This window comes from Mustela erminea, chromosome 8, assembly GCF_009829155.1.
Source record: "Mustela erminea isolate mMusErm1 chromosome 8, mMusErm1.Pri, whole genome shotgun sequence".
In the NCBI taxonomy this organism is placed as follows: domain Eukaryota; kingdom Metazoa; phylum Chordata; class Mammalia; order Carnivora; family Mustelidae; genus Mustela; species Mustela erminea.
The window spans coordinates 58,720,595-58,742,372 of record NC_045621.1 but is presented as its reverse complement, the minus strand read 5'-3'; the positions used below and the strand labels follow the sequence as shown (position 1 = coordinate 58,742,372).

Sequence of the window (21,778 nt, the reverse complement as noted above, 5' to 3'; positions counted from 1 at the left end):
TCACTAAATATAGTTACCAGACTTTCACAAAAATGCATTCCTACTAAGTTCCCAGAAAACTGCTACAAATAGAGAAAACATATCATCTAGGAGTCTGTCAAACATAAAAGGACAAAAGAAAAGCACATTTCTGACAAATACTATGTATTTAGTTTGTCCAGTTTAGTAATGCCCTAAGAGTACAAGTAAACTTGATTAGTATATTTTACTTAAATAATCACAAATTGATTTTTTGGTCATTTCTTAAAATTGCACAGACTTTAAACTACATTAATAAATTCTACTTTCTTCCTGGGTGAATACCTTTTCTGGAAATAAACATATCATTTGACATTTTTAAATTACTTTTTGTTTCTGAATGCATGCTTAAATAGATCACATGAGCACAGTCCTTGAAATTACACTTAAAGTGGACCAAATTAAGACTCCAATAGTACTGATTTCCCCTTGATGTAATTTAAAATGTGTAAACTGCCACTCAAAATAGAAGCGCAATACGTGACATTTAATCATTTGGCGGTGTTTATAGGCATAGGTGAATTACTGCACTGTTATTTGAACTGGAGCATCTCATATATATGTAACAGATTTTGTATAATACAAAACTTTACAGCAAGCTATTTGAATGTTTATTAAAAAATTCTCAAAATGACATGGAAACACGTTTACTGTATAAATAAAAGCACTTAGATGTTAAGAGTGTACATTATTCAATAATTTACATCATTACAAGAAAACTGGGTGTGAGTTAAACAGCACAAACTATGATGCTATATTCAGATTCCAGTCATTGTTCAACATCAGACTATTTAATTTTTACTTTAGTAACGGATGTTTGTTTACATCAGTTATCTTGAGAGCATCAAAAAGTGAATCGCATTTCAGTACACAAAACCAAACAAAATATTCTCAATGGCTAATGTTTAATAAGATTACCTATTTAACGGAAAGTGTAAAAGAACTGGCTGACAAGTAAACTGGCCTGGCATGGAAAATCAGTTTTGCTGGAGAAAAGGGTTCTGTGGTCAAAAAAGTTTGGGAAAAAACTAGGTAATTAAAAGTAAACAGGATTTTATGTACCTTAGGCTTTATCAAGCTCCCTGAAAAGGGTGAAAACTTCCTAAATATGTTTGGTCATCGAAACTCCTTCACAGGTCTATGACCAAAATTCACAGGAACACCTTTGGAAGAGGAGGAGTTAGAGAACGGTTTAGAGAGTTCTAATACAAAGTGCCACCTGGCAGAAACCTGTATGAGGAATACCATACGTCATTTTTAAAGTTTTGCCTCAACCATTAGCCTCCAAGTAAGAAAAACTATAACAGAGGTCAGAACAGTACAGTGATTGGATTACCTGTAAGCTGGATGTTAAGATCCCAGCCTGCTGAGTCATATTATCACCCTTATTCAACATGAATGATCTCAGTGTGTTTACATTAGGTTTTTTCAACAAGACTTCTAATTCGAATCCTATACATATATATATATATATGTTTAATGGCTCAGTTAACACCCTCTCACATTATCAAATATATGTTCATGGAAAAAAACTTAATAGCCAGGACAAAAGTACATGGATTATTTCATCACACATTTTTATACTGCTGACCAAATCAATCTAACAGCTAATTATATAAAGTTATAATGTCAAAATGACTCTCCGATACTTCCTTTCCAGGACTGTTAAAAGTAAAAGTTGATTTAAAATTCTGTGGGTTTGTAAAAAGTTTTCTTTCAAGACACTGCTATTCGCCTTCCAGCCTTTAAGAAACAGAATTTTATAAAAAGCATAATTAATTTGGTCACCAGCCACACTTAAAATCATGTCAATTTGTACTCACATTTTAAGCTGGAAGACCTTCAGTTAAAGTGTAAGAAAAATACATGCTTTTTTAATCTTCACTAAGAAAGGCTTAGAATGTTTGCCAGGAAAGCAGCTGGATTAGTTACAATAGCTGACACCGGGGATCTTAAATGCTAAGGATTTGATGACCACTCTGCAGCTTTCCACAACAATGCCACAAAAACAGGTCGTGGTGCCTATTGTGGTCAGTACCCCCCCACACTACAGACCACAACCAGTTTATGAATGCTAATGATAAACCCCCAGCCAAAGCTGAGAAAGTCAAACTTACAATCTCTGTTACTTGATTTTTTAATTTTGTAAAAAGAGTTGGCATTATATATATAAAACAATTTAGCTTCATGGAATACATTCAAATGTTGACATTTTGTTAAAAATATATATCATATCCAGAAAGTCTAGATTTAAAAGGAAGATGACATTTTAGGCTATGTTGTCATTAACAACAAAAAAAAAAAATGCAGCCATAAAAGTTGTGTTTATTAAGAATTTTTTTCCACAGAAGACAAAGAAGCATACTGAAAAAAAAAATGCACTGATAAAAACAAAGAAAAAGAAATGCCTCCAGTAGCCTTCTTTCTATAGGTTAATTTATGGTGCACTTAAGATGATGTAACATAAAATTTGAGGAACTTTCTTCATAGACAAAGATGAGGGAGTTTCTGTTCTTGAGTTATGTTATCAAGGAATAAACTCTTCTACAAAAATGGCACAAAATCCAGGTTTCTCCTTCTATTCACCTACACAATAAATGGCTACAAAATTTCAAAGTATAATTTTTAACTTTCTGGTAAGTATACATTAACTGTATCTAAACTTTAATTATTTGGCTTCTTATATACTCTCTTGTAAGTACATTCTTCTGGGTTAACAATGTTAAAAATTAAGGTTAAAAGGTATTTATATCAATTCATCATATACCAATATTTTACAATATTATACATATATCTGTTAAGTGATAACTTTTCTAAAAGCAATTAATATTCCAAATACAAAAACATTTCTTTTATTGCTTTGGACTGTGCACTAAAGTTAAAACACATAGAAAGGGAACAGATTTAATAGGCAGAAACACAGAAAAGCCCCAAAGCTTCAAATTCAAAGTAGTCCAGTTCATTTCTTCCAGGTAAAAAAATTCACAGTATTTCTTCAGCTTTTGAATTCTAGACATTCAAATTGCCATAGTACCCTGCAAAAACTAATATATAAGCAAAATCATCAGCTGGTAACAATAAAATGTTTTTGGTTTTGGTTAATTATACTCCGTAAAAGCATTTTTGCAAGAGGGAAGTCTTAAATGCTTCCAAGGCTTATAATGTAAATCGGGATACACCAGTAGGGAAACTCTGACCCTATAACTTCCCTATTACAAGAACAAAACAAAAACTCTGATGTACATGTGAAATATAATTTTCCTATAGTTTCAATTTTAAAAAATGGGAGGATGCTAATTGCAACCACTTGAAATGAGAAATGAACAGTTGTTACCTGTCATACATAAATATTTCCTCTTTCTTAGTATCGTACAAAAGTAAACTACTCTTTTTAAAAATAATGGTAATTTTGCCCTTAAAAATGATTTGAAAGATGGGATGCCTCGGTGGCTCAGTGGTTAGGCATCTGCCTCTGGCTCAGGTCATGCATGATTCGAGGCTCCTGGAATTGAGTCCCACATGAGTTTCCTTGCTCAGTGGGGAACCTGCTTCTCCCTCTGCTTCTGCATGCCGCTCCCCCTGCTTATCCTCTCTCTGACAAACAAAATCTTAAAAAAAAATGATTTACCAAAAACATGTCATAAAATTTAGAAGTATCCTTATGTTTAATATAAAGTAAAGTTGGTATTTATAAAAATACTGAATCATATTTGCATCTAGCTGAAAAATCCAGAAAAAGAATATGGTCTAGGGCGCCTGGGTGGCTCAGTGGGTTAAGCCGCCGCCTTCGGCTCAGGTCATGATCTCAGGGTCCTGGGATCGAGGCCCGCATCGGGCTCTCTGCTCAGCAGGGAGCCTGCTTCCTCCTCTCTCTCTCAGCCTGCCTCTCTGCCTACTTGTAATCTCTGTCTGTCAAATAAAAATAAATAAAATCTTTAAAAAAAAAAAAAAAGAATATGGTCTATAAAACCTATTATTCCCAGTACTGATACCAGGATTCACTTAAATTTTTTGACAACTGAACACGTCTAGAACATAGTATAAATACCAGAATACTCACATCATCATATATGAAATTCACAACTCCTTGTTGTAAGTGGTCTCTTCTCCTAAAGAAATCTTCAAACAAATATACAAAAATATTAAAATTTTAAATATATAGTTTCAAATACTTGGTGTCCCTAAGCACTAAAAAATGACTAATTTCATACTTAATCCAAAGGTTTTTTAAGTTTTTATTTAAATTACAGTTAGTTAACATATAATGCAATATTAGTTTTGGGTGTAGAGTATCATGACTTAACAACTCTGTATCACCACGCGCTCATCACGACAAGTGCATTCCTTAATACTCATCACCTATATCCCCCATCCCTCCAACCCACCTCCCCTCTGGTAACTATCAGTTTGTTCTCTATAGTTAAAAGTCTGTTTCTTGCTTTGTCTCTTTCTTTCTCTTTCCCTTTGCACATTTGTTTTGTTTCTTAAATTTCACATGAGTGAAATCATGCAGCATTTGTCTTTCTCTATCGTACTTCGCTTAGCTTAATACTCTCTAGCTCTATCCTTGTCTTTGCAAATGGTAAGACTTCATTCTTTTCATGGCTAAGTAATATTCCATTGTATATATACAACATCTTCTTTATCCATTCATCAATCGATGGATACTTGGGCTGTTTCCATAATTTTTCCATTACAGATAATGCTGTTATAAACATTGGGGTGCATATATCCCTTTGAGTTAGTATTTTTGTATTTGGCTAAATACCTAGCAGTGAAATTGCTGGGTTAGAGGGTAGTTCTATTTTTAACTTTTTGAGGAAGCTTCATCCTGTTTTCCACAGTGGATGTACCAGTTTGCATTCCCACCAACAGGTCAAAAGGGTTCCCCTTTCTCCACATCTTCACCAACTCCTGTTGTTTCTTGTGTTGTTGATTTTAGCCATTCTGACAGGTGTGAGGTGATTATCGTATTGTAGTTTTGATTATCATATTGTAGTATTTCCCTGATGATCAGTGATATTGGGCATCTTTTCATGTGTCTGTTCCAACTCTGTGACAAATATTGTTGATATTTTGATATTGATTGCATTTAATGTATAGACTATGCTTTGCAGAGTTATTTTAACAGTATCTGGTCTTTCAATCCATGAGCATGGAATGTTTTTCCATTTCTTTCCAATTTCTTTCATCAGTGTTGTACAGTTTTTAGAGTACAGGTGTTTTACTTCTTTGGTTAGGTTTAGTACTAGGTATCTTAGTGGTTTTGGTGCAAATGTAATTGGGACTGATTCCTTAATTTCTCTTCCTGCTACTTTGAGGTATATAGAAATGCAACTGATTTCTGTACATTGATTTCTGTATCCTATGACCTCACTGAATTTGTGTATCAGTTCTAGCAATTTTTTGGTGGAATCTTTTGGGTTTTCTATATAAAGTATCATGTCATCTTCAAATAGTGAATGTTTGACTTTTTCTTGCCTATTTGGTAGCCTTTTACTACTTTTTGTTGTTTGCTTGCTAGAACTTCCAGTACTGTGTTAAATAACAGTGGTGAGAACAGACAACCCTGTCTTATTTCTGACCAGAAAGGAAAAACTCTCAGTTTTCCCTCATTTTGAAAACGGTATTAACTGTGGGTTTTTCATACATGGCCTTTATCATATTGAGGTATGTTCCCTCTAACCTACTTTGTTGAGGTTTTCTGTTTTTGTTTTTTACCATAGGGTGTTGTATTTTGTCAAATGCTTTTTCTGCATCTTTTAAAATAATCGTATGGTTCTTATCCTTTCTTTTATTAATGTGGCGCATCATGATGACTGATTTGCAAATAATGAACTACCCTTGCAACCCAGGAATAAATCTCACTTGATCATAGTGAATGATTCTTTTAATGTGCTTCTGGATAAAATTTGCTAATATTTTACTGAGAATGTTTGTGTCCATGTTTATTAGACATATTGCCTGTAGTTTTTGTTGTTGTTGTTGTTGTTGTTGTTTTTTCTTTAGGGAAGTCTTTATCTGGTTTTGGTATTAGGGTATTGCTGATTTCATAAAATAAGTTTGGAAGTTTTCTTTCCTTTTCTATTTTTTGGAATAGTTTGAGAAGAATAGGTAACTCTTCTTTAAATGTTTGGTGGATTCGCCTATGAAGCCACCGGACCCTAGACTTTTGTTTGTTGGGACTTTTTTTGATTACAGATTTAATTTCTTTGCTGGCTATTAGTCTATTCAAGTTTTCTATTTCTTCCTGTTTCAATTTTAGTAGCTTATATGTATCTAGGAATTTGTCCATTTCTTCCAGGTTGTCTAATTTGCTGACATATAGTTTTGTATAACCTTCTCTTATAATTGTATTTTTGTGGTGTTGGTTGTTATTTCTCCTCTCTCATTTGTGATTTTATTTATTTGGGTCCTTTCTCTTTTATTTTTGGTAAGTCTGGCTAGAGGATTATCAATTTTATTAATTTTTTCAAAGAACAAACTCCTGATTTCCTTGATTTGTTCTACTGATATTTTAGTCTCTCTATCATTTATTTCTGCTCTAATCTTTATTACTTCCTTCCTTCTCCTGGCTTTGATTTTCTTTTGTTTTTGTTTCTTTCCTAGCTCCTTTAGATGTAAAATTAGGTTGTTTATTTGAGATTTTTCTTACTTCCTGAGGTAGGCTGGTTTTGCTGTATACTTCCCATTTAGGACCACTCTGCTGCATCACAAAGATTTTGGACCACTGTGTTTACAACATTTTCATTTCTGTCCCTGTATTTTTTTTTAATTTCTTGATTTCCTGGCTTACCCATTCACTGTTTAGTACTATGTTATTTAACTTCCATGTTGTTATGGTCTTTCCAAATTTTGTATCATGGTTGACTTCTAGTTTCATAGTGTTGTGGTCAGAAAAGATGTGTGGTAAGATTTCAATCTTTTGGTTACTTTTTGAGGCCTGCTTTGTGACCTAATATGTGATCTATTCTGGAGCATGTTCCATAGGCACCTGAATGCATACTATGCTGTTTTAGGATGCAATGTTCTGAATATGTGTTAAGTCATCTGGTCCAGTATGTCATTCAAAGACATTGTTTCCTTGTTTATTTTCTTTTTAGATGAGCTCTCCTTGATGTAAGTGGGGTGTTAAAGTCCCCTGCTATTACTGTACCATTATCAATTAGTTCCTTTATGTTTGTTATTATTTTATATATTTGGGTACTCTCACGTTGGACACATAAATATTTAGAATTGACATATCTTATTGGATTGTCCCTTTTATCATGATATAGAGCCCTTATTTTTTTTTTAAGATTTATTTATTTATTTATTTGACAGACAGAGATCACAAGTAGGCAGAGAGGCAGGCAGAGAGAGAGGAAGGGAAGCAGGCTCCCACTGAGTAGAGAGCCCGATGTGGGCCTCGATCCCAGGACCCTAGGATCATGACCTGAGCCAAAGGCAGAGGCTTTAACCCACTGAGCCACCCAGGCGCCCTATAGTGCCCTTCTTTATCTCTTGCTACAGTCTTTACTTTAAAATCTAGTTTGCCTGACAGAAGTATTGCTACTCTGCCTTTCTTCTGACATCCATTTGTGTGGTAAGTATTTCTCCATCCTTTACTTTCAATCTGCAGGTGTCTCTTATAAGCAGCATATAGATGGGTCTTTTTTTTTTCTTTTTATCCATTCTGATACCCTTTGTCTTTTGACTGGAGCATTTAGTCCATTTACATTCAAAATAATTACTGACAGATATATATTTAGTGCCACTTTATTACTTCTTTTGTCATTGTTTCTGGAGATTTTCTCTGATCTTCCTTTTCACTTTTGGTCTCTCCATTGCACTCAAAGAGTACCTTTTAATATTCCTGCAGGACTGGTTCAGTGGTCATGAACTCCTTCAGTTTTTGTTTGTCTGGGGAACTTCTTCTATTCTGAATGATAGCCTTACTGGATATAGTATTCTTGGCTACAGAATTTTCCTATTCAGTACATTGAATAAATCACACTACTCCTTTTTGGCCTTCCAAGTTTCTGCTGAGAAATCTCCAGCTAACCTTTGGGTCTTCTAAGTTAAGGACTTCTTTGGTTTTGCTGCTTTTAAGATTTTTTCCTTTATCATTTACATTTTTACAAATTTAATTATAATGTTTCTTAGTGTGGCCTGCTTTTGTTGATTTTGAAGGGAGTTGTTTGAAGGGAGATCTGGATGTTTCTCCAGATTAGGCAAGTTTTCAGATTTGTCCCCCACCAAATAAATTTCCTGCCCCCTTTTGTCTGTCTTCTTCTAAGACTCCTGTTATCACGAATGTTATTGTTTGATGGAGTCACTGAGGTCCCTAAGTCTATTCTCAAATTCCGTAATTTTTCTTTCTTTTACTCACCTTCATTATTTTCTATTATTTTGTCTTCTAGGTTACTAATTCATTCCTCTGCTTCTTCCAGCCAGCTGCTCATTGCATCAAGCCTGTTTCCAATCACATTTATTGCATTCTTCATCTCTGATTCTTTCTTAGCTCTTTTACCTCTGTGGTAAGGGCCTCACTGATGTCTTCTATTCTTTTCTCAAGTCCAGTGAGTACCCTTATGATTGTTGTTTTAAATTCTCCATCAAGCATGTTACCTATATCTGTTTTGCCAGGATCTCTGGCCGTGGCCTTATCTTCTTCTTTCATTTGGGATAAATTCCTCCATCTTGGCATTTTGTCTGAGTCTCTACCTTCTTCTATGTGTGAAAAAAGCCACTTGCTCCTGAAAGTAACGGCTTTATGAAGAAGAGGTCATATAGTGTCTAGGCCCTGGCACTTTATGGAATGTCTCTGGTGTGTACAATATATGCTCTGCTCTTGTGTGCTCCTTCAGGCCACTGCTGTGGGCAGTATTTGGTCCTTGGCCAGAATGTAGCAAGTTTTAACTAGGTATGTTCTGGTCTGCTTATGAAATCAGACCTAACACCACCTGCACCAGAACTGAGGCCCTGCAGAACTCTCCAGTTGGGAGACATGGTCTGGGCAGGGGCTTGTGCTAGTCTTCTGGGGGATAAGCCAACCACACTGGGACTGAGGCAAGTTTGACTGAGAAGGGCAATCTTGCCACAGTGCAGGGGTGTGAGGTTTGGTATAAACATTAGGGAGCCAGTGTCTGTGTTGCACTGGTTCCCGCAGATGGCTCTGTGTTTAGACTAATGGGCAGGAGAGGGAAACGACATGAACCAGCTCCTTTGTTCCTGGAGTCGTGTCTCCAGGAACCCTGCCTCGCAGGGACATGGTCTAAGAAGAGTGAATACTTTCCTCGGTGTGCTCTAAGCATTCTTCAGATCATTCCTTCCACATTATCTGTCCCCTGATTGTTTGCCTGCCTACTCTCCAAGAGCAGCGCAGTGCCCTCTGGGCTCTATCCTAGCCAAGCACGCTAACCTTTAAAAGCCTAGGTTTTAAGCCCCACTGATTGCAAGACTCAAAAAACTCAGCCCCTCTCATTTTCCAAACAAAAGGCTTTGGGGAAATGTTCTTGTGTGTTCCTGGATGTTCCTTTCTCTTATTGCCCTTCTCCGTGACCATGGCTTACTCCTCTCTGCACACTCATGATCCTTTTCTCCCCTAAACCACATCTCCGCTCTTCCCACCTTCTTTGATGGAACCTGTTCTCTCCCTTCTGTTGTGGAGTTTGTTCTGTCAATCTTCAGGTCAGTTTCTGAGGTATTTAGGATGACTTGATAGTTACCTAGCTGTGATTGTGAGAAGAGACAAACCTACGGTTTTCCTACTCCACTGTCAGCTTCCCTCTCTCTCTTTTCATTCCCAATTAAATCAAGTGATTTCATATCCTGGGCAACTGAGACATGAAGAAAACTTTCCAAAACTGAGCCATAACAATTTTTCACTCTTCATATTACTAAATTTTTAAAGCCTTAAAAGTGATTAGATTTAACGGTGAATAAAGGTGAAAAATACATATATTACAAACTTGCAGAAGAAAATGAGAGATACTATTCAGAAAAATAGCTACATAATATTGCACCCACTTTTAAATGATCAAAATACCTGTCAATGCTCGAAGCTTCACACAGCAAGCAACATAATCATCAAAGAAGATTCGGCCATTCTTACTGTACCGTCTGACAATAGTAGTTAGTGTTTGAGGACTCAACCTATAACCTAGAAAAAGGAATTTATACATTAAAATTTCTAAAACCAAACACCACAAGAACACCACAACATTGCATTTTCTTTAAAAACAATCATAAAATAAATTTTCAAAATTCAATCCATAAAAATATACACTAGAAACAAAACATATTCACATTGAAATTTACCAAAGGTTTTATTACTAATAAAATAAGAAACTGGTTAAGCAGTATATAAATATCACAATTCTAGCTTTCTAATGAAGACAACACTAAGAAAACAAATAATTATTTTTGTGTGTTTTTAAAATACATTTTGATTTTTAAATAATGTCCAGAGTATTTTATAGATTTTAATGATTCAGTATTTCAATTCTGTAATTTTATAGTTCTTTAAAGAATATCAAAGCAAAGATTGTTAGTAAATCTTTGCTACCATTCAAATTCTGTATTTCCTTTTTAAAAAATTTTTCATGGAAGTATAACTGGCATATAAAATTAGTTTCAAATGTACAATATGATGATTCCATAGCTGTATATATTGCAAAATTATTACTACAATGTCTAGTTAATATCTTCAACACAAAAAACTCCAAATAATCCAATTAAATATAGGCAGAGGACCTAAACAGAGATACTTCCAAAGAAGACAGCTGGCCAAGAGACACACAAAAAGATGTTCAACATCACTCATCATCAGGGAAATTCAAATCAAAACCACAATGAGATACCCCCTTACTTCTGTCAGGATGGCTAGAATCAAAAAGACAAGGACTAACAAGTATTGGTGAGGAAGTGAAGAAAAAGAAACCCTTCTGCAGTGTTAGCAGGAATGTAAAGTGGTACAGCCACTGTGGAAACAGTATGGAGTTCCTCAAAAAATTAAAAAATAGAATAACCCTATGATCCAGTAATTCCATTACTGGATATCTACCCAAAGAAAAGGAAGACACTAATTCAAAAAGATATATGCAGTCCTATGTTTATTGCAGCACTATTTATGATAGTCAAATTGTGGAAGCAACCAAAATGTACATCAGCAGATATATGGGTAAAAAAAGATGTAATATTACACACACACACACACACACACACACACACGGAATATTATTTAGCCATAAAAAAAATGAGATCTTGATATTTGCAACAACATGGATGTGCTTATGTAGGGTATTATGATAAGGGAAATAAGTCAAAGAAAGACACACGATTTCACTCATATATGGAATTGAAGAAATAAAGAAAAAAAGGACAAACAAACAAACAGAAAAAGACTCTTCAATGCACAGAACAAACTGATGGTTGCCAGAAGGGAGATTAAGAGGTACAAACTTCTAGTTAAAAAATAATTAAGTCAGGGCATCTGGGTGGCTCAGACAGTTAAGCATCTGCCTTCAGCTCAGGTCATGATCTCAGGGTCCTGGGACCGAGTCCCACGTTGGGCTCCATGTTTGGTGGTGAGCCTACTTCTCCTTCTGCCTCTGCTGCTCTCCACCTGGCTCATGCTCTGTCTTTCTCTGTCTCTCTGTCTTTCTCTCTCTCAAATAAATGAAAAAAAATCTTTTAAAAAATCTTAAAATTGAAATTAAAAAAATAAAAAATAATTAAGTCAGAAATGAAAAATACAGCATGAAGAATACAATCAGTAAGATCATAATATATACTATATGATGACAGATGGTAAATATACTTGTGGTAAGCACTGAGGAATGTACAGAATGGCTGCACATCTGTTATGGGTATGTATAGAAGTGCTGCACACCTGAGACTAATATAACACTGCATATTAATTATATTTCAAAAAATTTGGTAAAAATAAATAGCTAAATAACTAAATAACTAAGTATTAGAGATCTTACCAAATTACAAAAGATAGAATATAAATGGTAATTACCAATAATTAGGAAAATGAATTTTAATATACTTAACAGAGGAAATTCAGGTATCAACCAGCATGTATAAAAGATCATCTTTTGGAAAAATCATAGATAAAATGGTTTTGTTAAAGGTCTTCAAATGGGGCAACAGCTGGCAAAATAATATACTCCTTTATTACTTAATAAATTTTAACAATTAAGATTCATCTCATCAAAGAACAAAGATGATCTGAATATAATCTAAAGAATTTTAATATTCTTACCCATAGCAGCAATGGCTTGATTCAATTCATGATGTTCCACTGTGCCACTCTGGTCTTGATCAATAATTATGAAGTTTTGCTTCCAAGCATTAAGAGCTGCCCAGAGTTCCTTGAATTCATTAAATCCCATTTTTCCTGTGTAATCTCTCTGATAATTTTATCAATAAAAATAAGTTTTGATACCAAAGAGAATTTACTTGGCCGGAAACTGCAAATCATCGACTAAAACAATGCTTCTTCAAGTTCACCAAATTTAGCATATGAATAGATTGCATAAAAATGGAAAAGTATGGAATTCAAACAGGATCTTACAAAGTATTTTTAAAAATCTCCAATTTACTATGGCCATTTATAGTCAATAATTGCTTGGTTATATTCAGAAAGCGATTATTCTATATTCTAGTATTTTCTATTTTTATTCAAGGATACATCCAACATGGCGATCATAATTCTGCAGGTTTCCAAGCTGAAGGCTATAAAACATATTTATTATTTGAATTGGAGTTTGCCCAATTTTATTTATGTAAAATTATGACAATTTCTATTTTAGAAAACAAAATGTTTAAAATTTGCCAAAATTAAACAATCACCCCTTATCAACAAACTTTAAATGTAAGGCATCCATAGTGGAAAAAAAAAAACAAGTCGAAAATAAAAATCACTACAACTCACATCTAGTCAGGGGATTTGGGTACTTAGATAAGCAATGATAAATGATAAGATAACTGAAAATTACTGTCACAGGGCAAAGGAGGGCTTCAGTCTTCCTAACACGAATGATAAGTAGGTTTTAAGTAGAAGTCTGACATATACTGAGATCACAAAACTTGAAGGAGTTAGAGATTTGATTAAAGCTTGGGACGAAGGACTGGCCTTTGATGACATCTGAAAGGCAGATGAGAGCCAGATCATCAAAGTCCTGAATGCCACCCTTAAAGATTTAGACCAATGGGAGGCACTGAAGAATTTTAAGGAGCAGAGGGGCAATTCTAAAATTTCCATTCCAGAAACACTCACTTATATTGAACAGAGTGTAGGACAGACTGTAGACTAAGGTAAGATGAGCCTAGATATAGGTAAATCATTTGCTAGTTTACTGCAATCTATCAAATTAAAAAAATGAGCTTCTGAACTGAAGCAACTCTTTCCCTTGGGGGAGAAAAAAGGCAGGAAGAAAAAAGTAAATATAAACTATATTAAAATCATGGCTTATTAGAAATATTAACACTTTGGGGCACCTGGGTGTCTCAGTGGGTTAAAGCCTCTGCCTTCGGCTCAGGTCTTGATCCCAGGGTCCTGGGACTGACCCCGCATCGGGCTCTCTGCTCAGCAGGGAGCCTGCTTCCCCCTCTCTCTCTACCTCCCTCTCTGCCTACTTGTGATCTCTGTCAAATAAATAAATAAAATCTTTAAAAAAAATTTAAAAAAAGAAATAAATTAACACTTTCATATCTATAGAACCATAACTAAAGACTCACTAGGTAAAATTTAATTTTTCTAATCCTTATCACAATTGCACTGAACTGGTAAGCTAATTTACCTCAAAACCAATTTTATCAGTCCTGATAAAAGAGATATTATGTCAGCACAATTACTTAAGCTTACCAAGTCCTTATTAGTACCTCTTTAAAATAAGTGCATAAATAAATAAAACTGTTTAAAGTTATCTTGTTTTGCTATTTGAGAACATATTTAAATTTTTATAAATGAAAAACATTTCAGTTAAATTTTAGACCTATTAAGAAAAAAATCATAAAACATTCTCCAAGTTAAAATAGCTGATTCTCTTTAAATCAATACAGTGTCAGTGTTAGAATAGGTTACAATATTTTCAGACTGACGATTCAACAGACACTCAATGAGCATTCACTATGAGCTAGGCAGTATGATTTTGTGATTTTACATAAACATACAAAAGTACTGTAAGTCCCAATTTTATAAATAAAGAAACAGAGGCCCAAAATAATAAAGTTTCCCAAGTTCATAGCGCTAATAAGTGGAAGAGTCAGGATTGGAGCCCAGTGCTCCTTCATACAAATACTACTCAAGTGGGAAGAAGGAGGGGGGCAAAGTTCCCATGAGAAATCTCTCGATGGCATTCCAACATTTTGTCAAGCAAATGATATTTTGTTTTCAAGTTAACAAGCACCTATCCATTACATGGGAAAATCTGAATATATGATAACAAATGGTAAACACTGAGTCTTCAAATAAGCATATCTTCAATCACAAAATAGGACTGAGTATATATGTATATAAGATGAAATATTTTTGACGAAGAATGGAGAAGAATTTTCAGGAAAGTTAATAGATTTTCACTTCCCCCAATACCCCATTAGAATGGGCAAAAAACCAAGTTTTCTAAAGTCATAAACCTTTGACTTTGGGAAGAGAGAGAAAACAGAGGAAAAGAATTATGTAACTTAGAGAAGTAGTAGGATGGATGGAAGTTAACTAGCCTAGATCTGAGAAGGTGGCTTAATGAACACCCAGTAAGGAAAGCTGAAAAGAAGCCTAGTTCCTGGAGAAGACAACATTTAAGAATTGGTATTATATGTGAAAACAGGTGTGCAGGTAGAGAGAAAAATAGAAGGACTGATTGAATATCTATGTAAGAGGAGTTAGAGCCCCAAATTCCCTCCTTGCCTCAGCTCCATGGATGCCATGTCTATTCTCACACCAGCAGAAGTCTGGGGATTTGTCTGGAGAATTCTTCAAACTTCAGGATAGCAGGCACATATCCAAAGCCCTAACCACTAACCAATAACCAGTCCTCCTAAGCTCAAATCCTGATACTAACATTCACTCTAACATTAACCCCAACACTAACTCCCTGGAGAGGTCTCTGAACTTCAGGACACCAGAAACATAACCTAACACTAACTCTAACCCTAACCCTAATCTTAATCACTAACTGGCAACCTACAACCCCTAAACCTAACACTAACACTAATCCTGACTCCTACCCTAACCCTAACCCTAGATCTGAGAAAGCGGCTTTTGAATACACGGTCAGAAAGCTGAGAAGCAGCCTATTTCTCTGTGAGGAGACCCCAAATATTTAAGAATTGGTAGTATTTCTGAAAATGGGTATGAAGGTAGTGATAAAAACAGAAAGACCAACTGAATTTCTACTTAGGGAGCATTTAGAGCACCAAATCCCCTCTTTGCCTCAGATTCATAGATGTCTGCAACATCTATTGTAACTTCAGCAAATCTCTGGGAATTCAAACTTTGGAGAGGTCTCTGAACTGCAGTACATTAGAGACATACCCAAACCCCTACACCCAATCCCCTAACACCTAACCTCAAACCCAAACTCGTGCTCTAACACTAACCCTAACTCTAACCATCTGAAGAGGTCTCTGAACTGTAGAATACCAGGCACATACCTTAACCCTAACCATGACCCTAGCTCCCTCCCTAATCTTAAACCTAGATCTGAAAAACTTGCTTCCTAAACACTCGATAAGAAAAGCTGAGAACCAGCCTACTTATCCTCGAGAAGACCCCAAACATTTAAAAATTGGCAGTATTTTTCAGAAAACAAGTGTGAAGACACAGATTAAAAACAGAAGAACCAACTGAATATCTATTTAAAGAGTATTCAGATGGGTGCCTGGATGGCTCAGTGGGTTAAAGCCCCTGCCTTCAGTTCAGGTCGTGGTCCCGGGGTCCTGGGATCGAGCCCCGCATCGGGCTCTCTCCTCAGATTGGTAGATGGCTGCCTTGTCAAGCAGAAGCCTGGGGTTTTATTCCCTGGGGAGGTCTGCGAACAGCCATATACCCAAACCCTAACTCTAGCCTAGCTAGTAAAAATATCATTTAAGTGACAGTTTATCAAAGACCAAGAACCCTGCTGAGTCTTCCCTCCTTCTTTCCTACCAGACAACCAGCCCAAAAGGAAATCCCTAAACATACTGTTCCATAACCCTGCCCCACCAAGCCCCCAGACATGAAGTCTATGGTCAATACCAAACTCAGAGCTTCTCACCTGCATTTTAGTTCATTATGTGCAACCAAGGATCATCAGACACCTGAGAAAATCATCTAACATGAAGGACAACCAAACAAATAAACTGGAAGAAAAAATCTGGAAGAAACACAGTTGATGAAAGAAGAAAAAACCCTGAAAAATACATTAACAAGAAAAATACATTAACAACCAATACAAAAATACAGTTTCAGAAAGGTAAGGGAACACATCACATACATGGAAAAAAAAAAAAAGAGAAGCTCTTGCACTTTAAGAACATGATAGCAGGTATTTAAACAAACAAACAAACAAAACAACAACAACAACAACAAAAACCTCAATAGAAGATTCAGAAAATAAAGTTGAGGAAATCTCCCCACAGAGGAAAATCAGAGATAGGAGACAAAAATATCAAGAAAAGTGATCCAGTCCAAATGACAGGCATTCTAGAAGGAGATAATTGAGAAAACATCACTAAAGAAAATGTCTCAGAATTAAAGTAAATGAATTCCCAGTCTGAGAATGCCCACTGAATTCCCACACAACTAGTCCAGGCACATCACTGTGAAATTCCAAACCAGGCACAAGAAGAAGATCTCACAAGCCTCCACAGTGAAAAAACTGACATACTGGCAGGAAATAGAAAGATAAAGTAACAGTGGATGCTAGAAATGATGGAGCAATGTCTTTAAAATTCTAAATGAAAATGATCTGTAATGCAGAGTTCCATACCTGGTCACTGAATTCTGTGGACAGAATGAAAACATTTTCAGATAAAGCTTAAAAAGACTTTGTTCCCATGCATTCTCTTATTGAGAAGCTGGTTAATGTTGTATTTTATTGAAGTTTCTTAAAAATGACTAGAGATGAAATAGGGAGATGAACAGAGAAACAGAGATGAAAAAGGGAGATCCAACTCCAAAGAGCTCGGAAAGTCCGTTCTGGACTGATAGTGAAGGAATGACGGGAGTGATGGACACTGGGAAGGGTATGTACTATGGTGAGTGCTGTGAATTGTGTTAAGACTGATGAATCGGGGCGCCTGCGTGGCTCAGTGAGTTAAAGCCTCTGCCTTTGGCCCAGAGTCATGATCCCAGGGTCCTGGGATCGACCCCGCTTCTGGCTCTCTGCTCGGCGGGGAGCCTGCTTCCCTTCCTCTCTCTCTGACTGCCTCTCTGCCTACTTGTGATCTCTGTCAAATAAATAAATAAAATCTTCAAAAAAAAAAAAAAAAGACAAATCACAGACCTGTACCCCTGAAACAAATAATAAATTTTATGTTAATAAAAAAAAAATAAAGTAGGTCACAATGAAAAGTTTCAAAATGATGATTAATTTCAGAAAAAGTAAAACAGTATATAAAAGGGGAAATTAATCACACATTATCACAAGACAGAGGAAGAACATTTAGATAATAACAATAAGACAAATACTGATTACTGATGTATACTAATGTGTACTAATGAAATTAGTACTAATGTGTACTAATGAAATTACTACACAGCTCTACTGGAGGGAGGAAGACTGGGAAATAGTCCAATGTGAAGTACTAGGGCAAGAGTGAGTTTCAAGTTCCAAGAGAGTTAATTCTCATCTTCCATAGCAGGATATCAACTGTTAATCATTAAAACTGAAAATCTATAGTGATAAAAGCATGTTATTTTGAGATCTGGAAGCAAATTTCAGAAGGATCAGCTGCAAAAGCTGAATGAAATTTCCTATATGAGTGGTTAACATTAGGGAGATAATTATGCACAAGGAACAGTTATTTTCACAATAAGCTTTGCAGAACTATTTGACTCTTTAAATTATGTGCATATGTAACTTAAATAAAAAGATTTTTAAAAATATTTTAAATAAGGGGCAGGGAGAAGATCTCACGAGAATAAGCTCCATTAATTCCAGACTGTGTCAAACATTTCTGAAGTTCCTCAGCATCCACTTCACCATCCTATCAAAAAATAATTATAATCTGATTTAATGCACAATTATATCAAATCACATTAGTATGCTAATTGGCTGTTTTAGGCTATTCAATAAATATGCATTCTTTAAAACATTATTATCAACTACAAAATTATAGAGGTAATTACTGACAGCAAAGGCATATTATAAAACAGCACAGAGAGTAAATAATTTTTTACAATCAACTTATATTCTATTAATATTTAAGAACTTCAAGTATAATTTATTTTTTCTACTTCTGAGAAACACCATAATCATTCTGACCTATAATAGGTCAAAATACCTAGTGAGAATCTTGCATCTCTACTTAAAATGACCAAGAGAAATCTCAAAAACATTCCCCTAATGGCTCCTTTCATGGGGTGTTACTTTTAAGGGATATGAAGCCATAACTGGAAGGAGAGAATAACTTCCCCTACTTTCCCGACTACCCCCAGCAAAATTTTAGAGTCATCCTGCATCTTGTTGCTATTCTGATTATTTCCCAAACATTCTTGTTTGAACTTACTATGGGAAATAATCTTTTTTTAACACAATCAAGAAATCACAATGGAAGTCAAACAGGTTGAATATTCCCATTATGTTTCAGTACCTCTACCTATTTTCTACAAAACTATACAGAGTAATTTACTTGAAAGCATCATAAACACTGTCACAAATGCAAAACAATAGCTCTGAGAAAGAATCAGGGAAACAAATTTAAAACACGAACTTTCAAAGAGTTTGGTTTTGTAAGAGACCCAGTAAATAAAGAAAATGTTTACAATCAAGTTCCAAGAAGTACTGTAACTACTCATATTCTAATGAGTCTTTAATAAGGAATTCCTTATAACAAAAATTCCAATGGTTCTAGCAAGAATTAAAAAATGTAAGAAACATTCTTTCCAATGGATCATGCACGTGCCTACACAGATTATCTAAGTGTTCCTCTCTGCCATGCATAGTTCTGGGATTTTGCTTACAAAACTTTAATAAATTCTGAACTAAGAAAATCATACTTTAAAAAATTAGCCATATGTTTAGAATCAAAGGTACGTTAGCAATTTGTCCTCCAGTGATAAAGACGGAATCTTTATTTAAGCGATTATCTACCTTCCTGCTGCATCAAACCATTTTTATATTTCAAGACTTTGAAACACCACACAAACACTTCTAACGTGATCTAAGAAATCATCAGTAAAACAAACAAACAAACAAAACAATGAAGTCCACACTGCCACTGTCCACAGTGTCTCAGGGAAATAATGGCACAGACAGCAGATCCTTGTCAATTACTGCAGGGTAAATTTTGAAAGACAATCTTTTACAAATTAGTAAAACAGAAGCGAAAGAAGAAAATGACTTTTCTCTCATTTTTAATTTAAAAATGCCTCCTATCTTCTACTACACTAAAGATAATGTGGTCATAAATTACCTTTTTCTTTGACTTTCCTTAAGTGGAAAATTGATACTACACCTGAGAATAAAATTAATGAGAATGACTACACTTCATCAATTTTTTTCCTCATTTATAAAAATAATGCCTTGTTGGGGCGCCTGGGTGGCTCAGTGGATTAAAGCCTCTGCCTTCGGCTCAGGTCATGATCCCAGAGTCCTGGGATGGAGCCCCGCATTGGGCTCTCCGCTCCACAGGGAGCCTGCTTCCCTCTCTCTCTCTGCCTACTTGTGATCTCTGTCTGTCAAATAAATAAATAAAATCTTTAAAAAAATAAAAAAATAATGCCTTGTGCAAACAACAGGCTCAAAATTAAAACTTTCTAGAAAAGAGCAATTTGAATTTACTAAAAACCTTGACCAATTCAATTAAAATGAAGGAAATCAATCCTATGTGGTCTGATGATAATCTCTGTTCAAATACAAGCTTCTTCTCTAACATTTCAGAGAAAAGTCCACCTAGCACACAGAGGACCTTTCTCTGGATTCTGTACACTCAAAGACATATGCACAGTCAGGGCAGGGGACTTGCTTCTGAGGACTTCACAAGGCATGGGGACTGTGAGTGGCACACCACCTGAACGCAGGAAGTGAGATGGGATGCTCTACTCAGGACAAGAGGCAAAACAAACTATACTACAGACTATCCCCTGCTGATACCATTTCTGAGACGTGGAAGGCTTAGGAAAGCAGGACTAAAATGCTGGGCTAAGCTATCTGCAATACCTGGAAGGAGCCCTGAGCTGTCATGAAATTGGATTCCGGACACAATGGAGGTGAGGAAAATCACAAAACCACTAGATGAGGAAGACTGACATGAGTCCAGAGAGAAACACAAAAGATAACCAAAAAAGGGAGGGAGGAAATAAACAAAAACTCCATGTTAAATAGGTTTAGAAACCAAAATCCCCAAATACCTTAACAAATCAACTGTTTAGAAAGACAGCCAACAAAAATCTCATACAAGATGAAATTAATCTTACAAAGTAGACATGAAAACAAGTATGTTAAGATAGTGCAGAGAAATAAATGAACAGATGTCTTCCATTTTAGAAAGAACCATTCACTTAACAAGTATTTCTTGGGCCCCCTACTATGTTCAAGCACCGCTAAATGGACTAGTATCAGTGTCCAAAAGAAACTCTTTGCTTTCACAGAGCTTACTTTTTAGTGGTGGAAGAGAGACAATAAATCAAAAATTATATTTGATAGTAATAAGTACTAAGGGGAAAAATACAGCAGAGTAAAAGTGACACGGAGTGTGTATTTGGGCTCTATGCAGTGGACCAACACTACTTTATACAGACAGTTAAGGAAAGCCTCACTAAGGCTGATAAACTGAATTCACCTATAACTAAATCACTGATAGGTGGATTTACCTACTTTACAGTGTAAAAAAAAAAAGTGAATTTCAAGATCTGAAGGAAGAAAGGAGCAAGCTATGCAGATATCTGAGGGAAGAGTGTTCTAGGCCTGCGTTGTCTAATACAGTGGCCAGTAGCCATATAGTTCACTGGGCACCGAAACATGGCTAGTCTCATCTGAGATGCTCTGTAAATGTAAAATACATGCCAAATTTCCAAGACTTCGCAACAACAAAATTGCAAAATACTGTTAATAACTTTTATATTGATTACATGTTGGTATATTAGTATTTTTGATATATTGGGTTAAATAAGATATATTATGAAAATCAATTTCACCTTTTCTTTTACTTTTTAAAATGTAAAGCTTCTGGTAAGAGGCTTCAAAACTACATATGTGGCTTATATTTGTGGCTCTTTTATTGATTACTTTGGACAGTGCTATTCTAGGCAAAGACAACAAGCATAAAGACAAGAGAACGCTCTCTCAGTGTTACCATAATCTTCGCCTGTTTATTTTTAGCACTTCCTTCCTGTACCATTATCATTCCTTGTGTGTCTATGTCCCTGACTTGGCAGAGATCTTCTAAGTCAGGATCTGAGTTTCACTCATCTCTGCAACCCCAAGCCCTAGCATCGGACGTAATACAAGGCAGGTTGGTTGTCTGGTAGAATGAAGACAATTATCATTGGTTCTTGGTTCAGCTATAGTCATTTCTGACAGTTTGTGGCCATGTCCATTTACTATTTCCAAAGGTTGAAAATATT

At 35.5% G+C, this 21,778-nt stretch overlaps 1 protein-coding gene across 7 annotated transcripts in view; it reads right to left on the bottom strand.

The window, feature by feature from the left end:
• Positions 1 to 606: 606 nt before the first annotated feature.
• The window catches only part of GCA (grancalcin), a 50,045-nt gene continuing 28,873 nt past the window's right edge, over positions 607 to 21,778 (bottom strand). For all 7 annotated transcript variants that reach the window (XM_032355755.1, XM_032355752.1, XM_032355750.1 and 4 more), the window contains 6 exons: positions 18,129 to 18,198; positions 12,701 to 12,744; positions 12,272 to 12,419; positions 10,049 to 10,162; positions 4,079 to 4,137; positions 607 to 3,062 (listed from right to left, as the gene is read on the bottom strand). In XM_032355755.1, the coding sequence (XP_032211646.1) occupies positions 3,036 to 3,062; positions 4,079 to 4,137; positions 10,049 to 10,162; positions 12,272 to 12,419; positions 12,701 to 12,744; positions 18,129 to 18,198 (462 nt within the window). In that variant the 3' untranslated portion in view covers positions 607 to 3,035. The remainder of the gene's footprint in view (positions 3,063 to 4,078; positions 4,138 to 10,048; positions 10,163 to 12,271; positions 12,420 to 12,700; positions 12,745 to 18,128; positions 18,199 to 21,778) is intronic.